This window comes from Megalops cyprinoides, chromosome 13 (assembly GCF_013368585.1).
Source record: "Megalops cyprinoides isolate fMegCyp1 chromosome 13, fMegCyp1.pri, whole genome shotgun sequence".
Classification (NCBI taxonomy): Eukaryota; Metazoa; Chordata; class Actinopteri; order Elopiformes; family Megalopidae; genus Megalops; species Megalops cyprinoides.
The window spans coordinates 15,558,309-15,570,457 of record NC_050595.1 but is presented as its reverse complement, the minus strand read 5'-3'; the positions used below and the strand labels follow the sequence as shown (position 1 = coordinate 15,570,457).

The 12,149-nt window shown below is 45.0% G+C and overlaps 1 protein-coding gene across 12 annotated transcripts in view; it reads left to right on the top strand.

Annotated features, from left to right (window-relative positions):
- chd9 (chromodomain helicase DNA binding protein 9) overlaps positions 1 to 12,149 on the top strand; it is a 72,925-nt gene that overhangs the window by 18,521 nt on the left and 42,255 nt on the right. For 11 of the 12 annotated variants that reach the window (XM_036544102.1, XM_036544100.1, XM_036544092.1 and 8 more), the window contains one exon: positions 8,467 to 8,846. In XM_036544102.1, the coding sequence (XP_036399995.1) occupies positions 8,467 to 8,846 (380 nt within the window). Of the gene's footprint in view, positions 1 to 2,768; positions 2,970 to 8,466; positions 8,847 to 12,149 lie in introns of those variants that run through there. The other variant, XM_036544097.1, reaches the window with a different exon arrangement.

Below are 12,149 nucleotides of genomic sequence, written 5' to 3'. Positions count from 1 at the left end.
CCAATTCCCCAAACTGCAAATGATGAGTCTGTCAGTCTCTCAGATTAGCCATTCTAGTATTTGCTAACCTTGACTGACCTAGATGTGAATTTACCCCGCACTGTTCTAGGGCCTGTGCACCCGTAATGTTCTGCATAGCAAATATAAAGGGCATTTGAAGCAATATTTACGTGGGATGATCAAGGGGCTCGGTCTCATTTTCTTATCACCACAGTAATTAACATGCAGTGTGTGTCACCCACTCTGAAGTCCCAGCTGAAAGTGGTTGGGAATATTACAGAATGTCTGGCACTTAGGGGGCAGTAGCTTTATCTAAGCTAAGGAGCATCACAGTCTCTCTGGAGGTGTTAATAGTCTCCTTAATTAAGCATGCTACAAAATACTGCTGTATTGGATAAACACATTGTTACGGCAAGAATGAAGCATACAAGTACATTGACCTTAAGTTATTTCTTACCAGATGCCATTTAATGGAATAAACAGGTAGCCATTTATTCTGTGCATATCTGAATATATAAAAAACCTTTTTTTTCCTTTAACTTCAAAAAGAAGTACTGATCCATCCTGTTAGGTATAAGTATGTTGTTGTGAACAATAGTCACATACTTATACCTCGCTAATAACTGATCCAGGATCAGTTTTTCCCTGACACCATTCCTCAAACTGGTCCAGAATTAGTCTGCCTGACCCTATTCCCGAAGCTGATCCAGGGTGGGACATGTGAGGAGCACGGCGATGCAGACTGTCCCGCTGTTTCACGCTAGCAGGCTAGCCATATGCTGTGGAGTCTCGCTTCAGTGAGCTCGTCTCCCACAGGCTCCCAGGAGAGGGCCCGCCAAAGGCACGTTCCAGAGCCCTCCACAACATGAAGAATATCATCTATTGCGTGCTGGTTAAAGTAGCAGTCGGCTAGCATGTCACCTGTTCGGCATTATTATTTAATCGCGGCTGTGGTTTGTGTAAGGCACATCAGCGTGCCATTCCTGTTTGTCATAGAAGGGACCTTTGGGATGAAATGAATGGATGAAATGCCCCCGAAACATCCCTCCAGTACAGTCATGTTAATGAACCCAGTTGGCTAAACTGTCATGTACCTTCTTTTAGCTTCTTGTAGCTCAAACCAGTAACTGTCACTCCCTATGCCAGGAACTGGCTCATCACTGTGTAGCACTGCAGTGTAGCAATGACAAAGCATGGCTAACAGTGCACGAGGAGATATGATCTAACAAGCTTTATAGCTCCCCACGGAATTTGAAGAGTCTGAGAACAATTTTCTGCTTTGAGCAGCCAAACAGGTTTTCTGTTGAGCAGTCCTTCAGAGCCCAAACACCCCACCTCAAACATCTTTATTACTTGCTAAAATAAGCTTGGTGACGTAGGTTAAAAAAAAAAAAAGAGAGAGAGAAAATCAGTCAAATTTGCAATGTGTGCTGTAGGCCGAGTTGAGGCGAGTTAAGTGCCACAGAGGCCTGACTGTGTGTTCCTGCCCCCATCTGTCCGTAGGCACTCATAGCTGCCATCACATGTTTGAAGGAGACCATTGACACTATCAAAACATGCCCTAAGAGGGCCCGGGAGACTTGCACCATATGTCATTCATCCAGAGGATTGATACAACCAGTAGCCTCCTTTCCCCCGTCATTTTGTGGAGAATTTAGCCGCGGTGTTGTCCTTTGCTGCGATTTCAGTGTTTGATAATAGCCATTATATTTGTTATTTGTACTTCAGTGACATAATAAATGTGTCGTCTAAACCAGTTTTCTGCATTTTAAAATCAGTGTGATTCATAGCAGTTTCCTTCATTTTAAAGAGATATTTACAGTGCGCTTATCTTCTTCAGTAGGGGCAGAGACGAAGCACCATGGCATACAGATGTATATTGCATCCAGAATAATTTATTGTCAAATGCATTTCACATATTACATGCATCTGTTTAATCCGCGCAGAACTGGTGAAATCCAGTACATATGGGGTTAAATTGTGAAAGTTGTAATAACTGCTAGCACCATCTGCCGGCCTACTTCCTGACAAAGAGCACGAGCGAGAGAGAAAAACGAGTCTGGATTTTAATGACATCTCTAATATTCATGCTGATGCATTTTGCTGCTTTGTGCTTTCATTTTCCACCGCTCTGCCGGAGACTCGCCGCTCGCTCCTCCGCCAGGGAGAGGGGAGGGGAAAGAGGGAAGAGCAGGAAAAAAAGAGGTGGAAAAAAGAAAAACGGAGCGACCAACCAACCGAGCCAGCACAAAACCCTTTTGTGTACAAAGTAGGAGCAGCCTACCTTAGCCCGGGACGAGAGAAGGGGGAAGAAACGAGGAAAGAGAACGAAGGGAGTGCGCGCACGAGGGAGAGAGAGAGAGAGAGCGAGAGAGAGAGAGCGAGCGCGAGAGAGAGAGAGAGAGAAAGCGCGAGCGAGACGGAGCGGCGCGGCGAGGAGGGAATCGATGAGAAGCGGGGAGAGGGGGAGGCAGGGAGAGCGTTGGAGCGCCTGAGCCCGCGAGCAGCAGAATGCCACGCACCTCCGCGCCGGCGCCGCGCCGCCACTGAACCCAGGATCAGCTGTCGCCTCGCAATGCTTTCCTCCTGAGCCCAGCCCGGCCAGGGGAGGAGGAGGGAGCTGGAAGCCGCGGTAGTGCTGCTGCTGCTGCTGCTGCTGCTGCTGCTGCTGCTGCTGCTGCTGCTGGTGGTGGTGGTGGTGGTGGTGGTGGTAGTAACTGCGCTGGGTCGGGGGGGTGGGGGGGGGGTGGGGAGAAGCGGGTTCCGAAGAAGCAGCTGAAGGAAGAGAGACGGCGGGAGTGAGAGAGGGAGACAGAGCGAGCGCGAGAGAGAGAGAGCGAGCGAGGGAGAGAGGGGAGAGAGAGAGAAAAAAATCCCGGCGAAAGGGCAAGGCTTTTGTTTGGCAGCTGGGGAGAGAGAGAGAGAGAGAGAAAAAAAACATGTCTTCAGTGAAGAGGCCAAGAGGAAGGGTAAGTGAGACGCACGGAGAGCCAGGGGGGAGGGAGGAGGGGTGATTGGGCTGAAAGGCTGACAGGAACTGAACAACCTTCCCCGCTACTGGCTCACGCTGCAGCCTCCGCCATCGCCATCTTGTTACTGCTTTTTTTCACTCCCCCCCCACTCGCGTTTGTTTAGCTGCAGTAGGCCTTAAGGTGGCATGCTTTACTAGTTTGCTTTTTTTTCCTCCGCACTTTCTCGTTCCCTTCTCCTCCTGTCTCTCCTCTCTCTCTCTCTCTCTCTCTCCCTCTCTCCCTCTCTCTCCCTCTCTCTCTCTCTCCCCCTGCCTCCTCCAGTGCCGCAGTCGATCTGTGCCTGTGTTGTCAGGATGTCACATGTGCTCGAAACATCAGTCACAGAGGGGTCCTCTGCGTGAGGGGGCGACCGGGTTACTCCACATGGGCTTACAGTACCTTTGGGCTTCATTACCAGCGAACATATTCACGGGAGGTTGTAGAGGCTGAGAGATTCTGATCGCTGCAGTGCTGGCAGCCTGTAATATTAGTTATTTATAGACATATTACACAGCTGCAGCTCTTTTCATTTGGTGCATTTTTTCTTCTCTCCCTCTCTCTCTCTCTCGCTCTCTCCCTCTTGTTTTCCGGCTTGTTGTTGGCTGTTTTTTTTTTTTTTCCCTCTACTCATACTGGATTAATGAGAACATTCCAGTGCGGGGCAATAATTTTCCCTAATAGCCTTGGTACAGCACACGTGAAAAACGTAATACAGCTCTTGTCTATCTGCCAAATGAATTGCTTTTTATCCCTCCTCCCCCCTCCTTTTTGTTTTCATGGTTCTAGTTAATTCTCATTATTTAGTCCACATTTAAATTGCAACTGGCCTTATTGTGGCTGCGTATTTGTAACATGTAGAGATTGGGTCAAACGTTGGGAGGCAGATGGGCACAGCGCACGCCGCGCGGCACGGAGCGCTCGCAGTCAGATGGATGTTTACATCTCTCATATTGTTCTCTGCGCCTCCATCCATTTTGTTTTCTTGCACTGTTGCGGAGCTCTCTGTGTTATGGATGTTAATTTTTGCTGATGTGTCAGCCCCGCTCTGTGCAGGCTGCTGTAAAAAGGGGGCCTGTGCTAGCGGTGTGATGGAGAGCAGAGAGCAGCCCGTGACTCCCAACGTGTCGGTCAGGTGTGGAGAGCCCCACCGTGCGCGTGTGTGTGTGTGTGTGTGTGTGTGTGTGTGTGTTTAAAATAAGCCCGTTAGTACCTCACATAGGTCTTCCTCTAAAGCTACAGGAGAAAATAGACTGGTGGCCAGCTGTTCGTGCGACTGCCACTTTTTTATTTTTAGGTGACGCTCACATTAGTCTCCCTGTGTTCTAAGAGGAGTTCTGCTCTGCTGCTTATCGTGGCTCAGTCCTTTATGGTATACAAGAAGACATTATGCTTTCCATTGATCATCATAGCTGATAAAGGGAGAAAATCAAATGAAAATGAGACATGCATGTGATTTGTGATTTGCTTGTGATATTGGTTGTGTACATGGTGTACCCTGGGAATCCCAGTTTGTTCTCCGTTGACAGATGTTATATCCTTAATTGACAGACATTATATCCGCCTCTAGACTGATATATCCATTATTTAATTGTTGTTGTTGATTATGTTGATTATGATCCAGAGATTTGTAGGTGTTCAGTGTGTAGAAAATGTGTGTATACATGTATGTACTGTCCAGCTTTACTGTCCAAAAAAACCCCATATGAGTTTAGGAATTAAAATTTTGAATAAACAATTTATAGCTAGCAAACTCTTTTCCGGTAAATGTGCTTACTCTCATAACAGAAAGAAATGGCTGCCTAGGGTTAGTGTAGAGTTAAACTCAGAAAGCCTGTAGAGCGTTCACTTACATTCCTGAGCTGTACCGAGGTAAAGAAACATAAATGAAACTCATTGTCTGCCACTGTAATTGATTTCAGATGGAATTTTGGTTTTGGAAGTATGCTGAAGGAATTGAGTATCTTGGTAAGCACAGTGCAGGTGATGGCGATGACTCTGTCGATTAAAAAAAAGGAGTGGTGTAGCCCTTAAAACGGACTTGTATAAGTTTTAGGACAGTATGCTGCACGTCAGTCAGGACCATGATGCTGTGAATGGAGCCTCACCAAAGAACCTTTGAGACCAGGGGGGAGGCATAGAACGTGCTATAATGAAGGACTTGCCGTGTGCTACATGGCATGTAAACATTCAGTACATTTTCTGCGCCCTACTTGTCAGTATTTCATTGAAAGTGCACGAATGGTCAGAAAACCAACAAGTGACTATATCCTGGAGCCGATCTCGTTCATATTTCACAGTGTGCAACGGTGGTCATTTGCATTGAACAAACTACGAAAGAGAAAGAAGAAGTAGGCCTTAATCCTCTTACTGTTCACTGAAGTTGAATAAATGAACGTGGTCTGCTTGCAGTGTAGCTTTTCGAGCATATGGGGCTTTGGTTCAGAGAAACTACTGTTGTATCCTTGAATAAGGTACTCTGCATCCATTAAAAATCCAACTATAAATATAGGGTGCTATATTAAGTGTAACATTAGAAGCAGTCTAATTTGTTGCAGGGAATAAGTGAAGGATAAAATAGCTGTAATATTGAATTAGGGTTGTGTGGGTAGTTGATGATACTTGAAATTCTGCTATTTGTAAATGCCACCTGTATAATTTTCAGACTGACAGTATTTGCTTTAATATGTGCCTACATATAAAGGGAACCACAGCCAAAATCTATGACTTTATGTAATGTGTGTTACATGTGAGTGTGTATGTGGATGTTCGTCACATGCTGGGAAACCACTGGGTGTGCTGCAGCTTGAGCACCCTTTCTCTGGATCATTAGTACTCTGCACATTGCTGAAAGTCATCCACTCCGTCTGCTTGAAATGGCTCTAAATGATTACAATGTAATGGATAGCTAATGTAAGAGATAGCTGATATATTCTGCATGAATTTACCTGATTAGAGGCATTCACGCTGAGAATGAATTGTTTGTGTGGTTTATGACGGTTTATTTACGCCGTGTTTTGACATTTTGTTTTCTGTAAGGTAAACAGTTAAAGAGGAGATACCGTTGTTTATATGTGGTGCGCAAAAAATAATTAGATCTCACTGAAGAAATGAATTAAGAACAACACTGCCAGACTGATTTTTTTCAGTGCTGAAATGACAGCTAGCTTTTTAATGTCAGTTTGAATAAAATAAAATATGACAGTTGTTATTAAGGCCAAATGATAAACAAAAGGATTGAAATAAGGGGAGTATGCTAGTTAGGTGTTTATTATCATTTGTAGGTCATACGGTAGGTAGATGTGTAGGGTTGGAATCTGAAATGTATCAAGATATAGCATATAATCAGCTTTGAGTGCATTTTGAAAGAATTGAAAAATCCAAAAAAATGAAAATAATTAATACTGATTTCCTTGTAGCTTTTACTCATTCTAATCTGTTGAATTCCATCGGACAGGTAGTGATACCTGCAAGATTGCTTTTTACTGAGCAGAACGTGATCAGCAATACCTCTGAAGAATTCTTTATCAAATATTGCGTCTGAAATGTGGAGGCTGTCAGGGAAATATTTATCATAAATGTACGCCTAAGAAACCTTTTAAAAAATACAGCCTAGGTTACCATGAACCGCTACCTGTAGGCCTACATGTTTTTATTTGTGTGAGACCTAGAAACCCTACGATTTGCTGGTACATCATTCGCTGTGTCAGTGCCTTGGGCATGGTCTGTGTACGCTGATACTGGACCTGTTTCTCTGCTTTTTAGCTTGCCATAAAATGTGAAATCACCACATTTCTAATACACCACATTCAACATGGAAGCTGTTTAAGACCCACAAAATATTCATTCAGCCACCAAAAACATCAGGTTGGGACACATTTTCACATGCTGATTACAGAAACATGCATGAGTCCAAGACAGGGATGTTCAGGGTAGGTTAGCTTTCTGGCTAGTAAATGTAGCGTATCTCATAATCTGAATTTTGGTCATGTTAGCTGCTATTCAGTACAGTTCGTAATTGTTCTGTAAAGGTCTTCTTATAGACCATGAAATTACAAAACATGTAATTGAGACAGGATTTCACATTAGCTGCTAAAATGTAACATTAAATGCAGATTAGTTTTATTTTACATTTGATTTGATTGCATTGGTCATGCGTTCAGTGAGGCATGTATTAGCCAGGTATTTAGGTAATGTCATATAGACATGCATCTTCACGCCACTACATACTTAAAAATTAAGAAGCTGGTATACCAGTAAAACACCAAAAAATCTGAGGATTTCTAGATTCATACGTTGTTTTTTATTCGCTTTTTCTACACAAACAGTGGGGGGAAAAATGCTAGTTAGCAACATGACAGTTTTATGAATTCCCGCACTTGGCCCACACGGTCAGCTTGTGCAGGCATTTTCCTCCCTTAGTAGCTAATCCTGGATCAGAAACAAGATTTTACACTAAACGGTTGAGGCTGAGATTGCGGGTGGGAAAGCTGATCTTAGATCTGTTGTCAAGGGCAGAGAGAGTACCTAACGTCAGTCAGCTCTCCCTCAGCAGCTCTGGCATTAGCTGTACTGGAACAGGTTTTTATATGGCAATTGTAAACATGAAACTGATGGGTAATTTAATGTTTTTCATATGCGGGTGTAATGGATATTGCAGTGCTTCTGGACCTGTTGGTTTCTGTCCTGCGTCTGTCTGCCTATATGATTGTTTAGCACTAATAGAGTATGTGTACCCACAGTTCAGCTTTCGAATGCAGCTGCACTCCTGACAGCATAATAGGAACAACGTTAAATCTAAGTGGTGGAAAAAAAACACTTTTTTTTCACCAAAAATGATGAATGCAGTCATCGGTGTGTGCGTGGGAGTATAAAAAAATTTGCTGGAGTGGTAGGATCGAAGGTCAGGTTCGATATTTTTCATCTCTTTCTATATTCAATAAAGATTCTGCTGTTGGTGGCCTATTCAGTTGACAGCTAGTAGCAGGCAGCTCACTGAATGTGTTATTTGGCCTGATGTAAGGAATAGCCTGTGGTTTGGATTTAATCCTCATTATCTGAGGTTAGCATTTACCCAACGGCTCAGTTTGCAAAGGACAGCATATGTATGTAAAATGCAGCGGTTTGTCTGTGGCAGCAGCAGAGTACAGACATGCTATAGCTAATCATATCAATAGGTGTGGGGTATATTTTCCCCAGTGGCAATAACGCTGTGAATGACTGCATTTTTCTGTAGACAATATGACCGTAGGAAATTTAAGATACTTGCCCAACCCTGTATGAAATTTCTTTTTGTGATTGCCTGTCATGTAAGAAAAAGAGTGGGCAAACTTGGAGAAAATTCAATAGTGGTTTGATATAATCTTACATGTCTATGCAGAACCATATCTAACCACTGTATCGTATCTCAGCAGTGGTACTCATTGAAAGTGATTTGCGTTTTCTCCCTCTCCCGCAGCCCCCAAAGAACACTAATGGTTCCAGTAACCACCCGCGGGTCGTCAGCCCTCCGATGAAGAGCAGCTCGTCGTCGTCCTCCTCATATTCGTCTTTCTCCTCCTCCTCCTCCTCCTCGGAGAAGCGGGGGAAGAAGCAGCAGCTGATGGAGGCGGTGCTGGAGGACAAGCAGCAGAAGGCAGACCGGATCATCTCGGAGGCCATCGCCAAGGCCCGCGAGCGGGGCGAGAAGAACATCCCGCGGGTCATGAGCCCCGAGAGCTTCCCCTGCTCCTCGGAGCACCGGTCGCACCGCGGCGGCAAGGCGCGGCCCAGGGAGAAGGCCTCGAAAAAGGCCCGGATCGTACCCTCCTCCAGCCCCAAGCAGAAGGCCAAGATCGGGTGAGTGGCGGGCTGTGAAAATGAGCAGCACGCTCCTATAAGCTCTGCATTCAGCTGGGTTGCTATCCTTTTCTGTTAGCAGCATTGCACATCAGACTGAAGTGTAGGCATGCTCATTCTTAAGATTGCACTGCTAACTGCAGCGGTTCAGCGTGCACAATGTTAGGCTTGGAGTTAGACTGAAAATTGCGTGCGGAAAGATTGAAGACTTTAATCTTGACCTCTGGCAGTTAAAATGACACCCTTAGTGTAGGTATTGAGATTTTTGTCCCATTTGTATTGTTTTGGTTTTAATTAGTTTTTAATATCAACACTCACAGTAATATACCCAGCAATCTCTGAGAAAGAAGTTTGGCTTCCTTCTGTCTGCACAGTATGTGATCCATACAAATCTTATCTCAGATTAAGATCTTGCTAACCTGTTTGCTTAGAGCTGAATTGCTACAGTTAAAGGAATGTTTGAAGTGGTGTAGCCCGTTTAATGTGTTGGAAATGATTTTTTTGGTTTTCTTTTTTGAATCGTGTTTTCACAGTTTGTTTAAAGCTGTGTAGCTTTCTGTTTGGGTTTTGGTCTGTGTAAAGGTCACAGTGGTTGGGTATAATTGGAGAGATAGGAATGTGAAGCTCTGTACCATCAGATTGTGCTAGATTTGCCACCTGTAGAGTACATCTCTACTTCCAGCCTGGTATCCTGTCCCTCCCTCTGTTTACTTGTAGAGTACAGCTCCTCCAGCCTGGTACCCTGTGCCCCTCTCATTTACTTGTACAGCTCCTCCAACCTGGTTCCCTGTCCCCCTCAGTTTACCTGTTCGCTATCTGCAGGGTGGAGAGAGCTGCAGGGCTGCTTCTGTTAGCTGTGACTGATGTTCCTGCCACACCGCATGCGGAGGGTCTTGGTGACACAGCTAGTAAAATGTTCGGTGTCACAAAACCAAGGTGGTGTGGCGAGCTGTGGGGTTTTGGGCTCAAAGTTACTGCCAGAGAAAGTCACAGCCACTGGTGAAGCCGACAGGAGGAAAACGTCTGCTGCTGATTTACTGGAAAAGGCGCGCACAATGGCGGGCAATATTGTCTCCCTGCCTTATGATTAATGATTTTTTTCTAGGTCTGCGCCTCGGAAATGGCTCAGACCAGAGGGACCGTTAATTACTTTTACTCAGAGAGATGAAAGATGGTGTCAGCGTTGCAGTATTGCAGCTGCGTGTAAAAGATGCAAACCAGGCATAGGTAAAGCAGGCCGCTCCACCACACTGGGTGGGGTCAGGCTGAGCGTCATCAGACACAGGAAATCGAGGACAAAAATAAAAACCTCATCCATGATTTAAAAAAAAAAAAACATGTTTGGCCAGAACATTCGATGTTTCTGGGGTATGTTGTGTATGCTGTTTCTTGCAGATGATAAATATCAACAGAGGGAGTCTTAGGCAGAGGTCATGGCCAGGCCGTGACACGTGTCTGTTTATCAGGCTAATGGGAGATCAGCTTTTCCATGTTCTCTGTGTTTTTGAAAAGTTCAGTAAAATTCAGGACTGCATAAATGTAATGTATTGCTGTCTCCTCTTGTTTTGTATTTAGTATGCTATCTGGCCTAGGGCTTTGCTGCGCAAACGCAATGTTTCAGTGGGTGGTTTCAGACTTACGGTCAGGTTCTTCGGCTCCTCATTGGATCCCTGCTGTGGTCCTGCAGGAAAACCACAGATTCGAGAAGCGAGCTTAAGATGAACCGCTAAGACGAGCAACTGTGAGTAAGCCATGTGAACTGACGGCGACCCATAACCCTCAGCGGCAGTCCGGCAATGACAGGAGCAGAACGTGGTGTCGGCGCTCAGTGTGGGCGTGCCACAGGCGGTGGCCCGCTTGCCGCTTTAATAACTCCTGGAAGCAGTCAGGCTTATCCGCTGCCTCCACGTGAGCGCCGTTCATGCAGTGTCGAGACCTGTGCGTGACCTACGGGGCCCGAGGCTACGCTGCGCTGTACCCCTCGCTAACACTGAGGGGACTGTCCGCTCACAGCATCACCGGCAAACATGGCCAACAAAGATGCTTATGTCTCCTCGCTGCCTCGCTCCATGTGTCCCCTGGAAGACTATAAATAAAGGTCTGAAAATTCTCCGGTGAGACATCTGGGTAATTTTAGCTGCTGTGTTGGAATTTGGCAATATTTCAAAAATGGCCCAAACTGAAGGTCTGCCTATTTTTTTTATATTACACAACCATTCACAGCAGCAGGACTTGGCACCTCATCACAGATTCTGTATCAGAGATTATAGGATCCCAGGTCTTTGTTAGGGCAAGTACGTTTTGGCCCTTTCATCTGTGTACTGTATACTGTACACTCCATCCTGCTGTGGTGTAATTTAGCGTGTGCTGTACATTCTCCATCCTTGCATGCTGTAATGTACTGGATTTTGTACACTCTGTCCTGTTATGGTGTAGTCTTTACAATGCTCTCTCTACTCTGTAGTATGGAGTGTATTTTATGGTGTTCCCTCTGCTGGGTCGTGTAGTGTATAATTTATGGTGTTCCCTCTGTTCTGTTGTGTAGTGTATACTTAATAGTGCTCACTCTGCTCTGTAGTGTGTAGTATATATTATATGGTGTTCCCGCTGTTTAATGTAATTTTATGTATTTAATGTAATGTTTATGTTATGGCACTCTCTCTGCTGTGTAGTGTAGTGTATACTCTACAGTTCTCCCTCTGCTGTGTAGTGTAGTGTAGTGTAGTGTATACTCTACAGTTCTCCCTCTGCTGTATAGTGTAGTGTAGTGTATACTCTACAGTTCTCCCTCTGCTGTGTGGTGTAGTGTAGTGTATACTCTACAGTTCTCCCTCTGCTGTGTGGTGTAGTGTAGTGTAGTGTATACTCTACAGTTCTCCCTCTGCTGTGTAGTGTAGTGTAGTGTAGTGTATACTCTACAGTTCTCCCTCTGCTGTGTAGTGTAGTGTAGTGTAGTGTATACTCTACAGTTCTCCCTCTGCTGTGTGGTGTAGTGTAGTGTATACTCTACAGTTCTCCCTCTGCTGTGTGGTGTAGTGTATGCTCTACAGTTCTCCCTCTGCTGTGTGGTGTAGTGTAGTGTATACTCTACAGTTCTCCCTCTGCTGTATAGTGTAGTGTAGTGTATACTCTACAGTTCTCCCTCTGCTGTATAGTGTAGTGTAGTGTATACTCTACAGTTCTCCCTCTGCTGTGTGGTGTAGTGTAGTGTATACTCTACAGTTCTCCCTCTGCTGTGTGGTGTAGTGTATCTTTTATCCTCTGTTCTGTAATGTAGTTTGTGTTTTATGCTGCTCCCTCTGA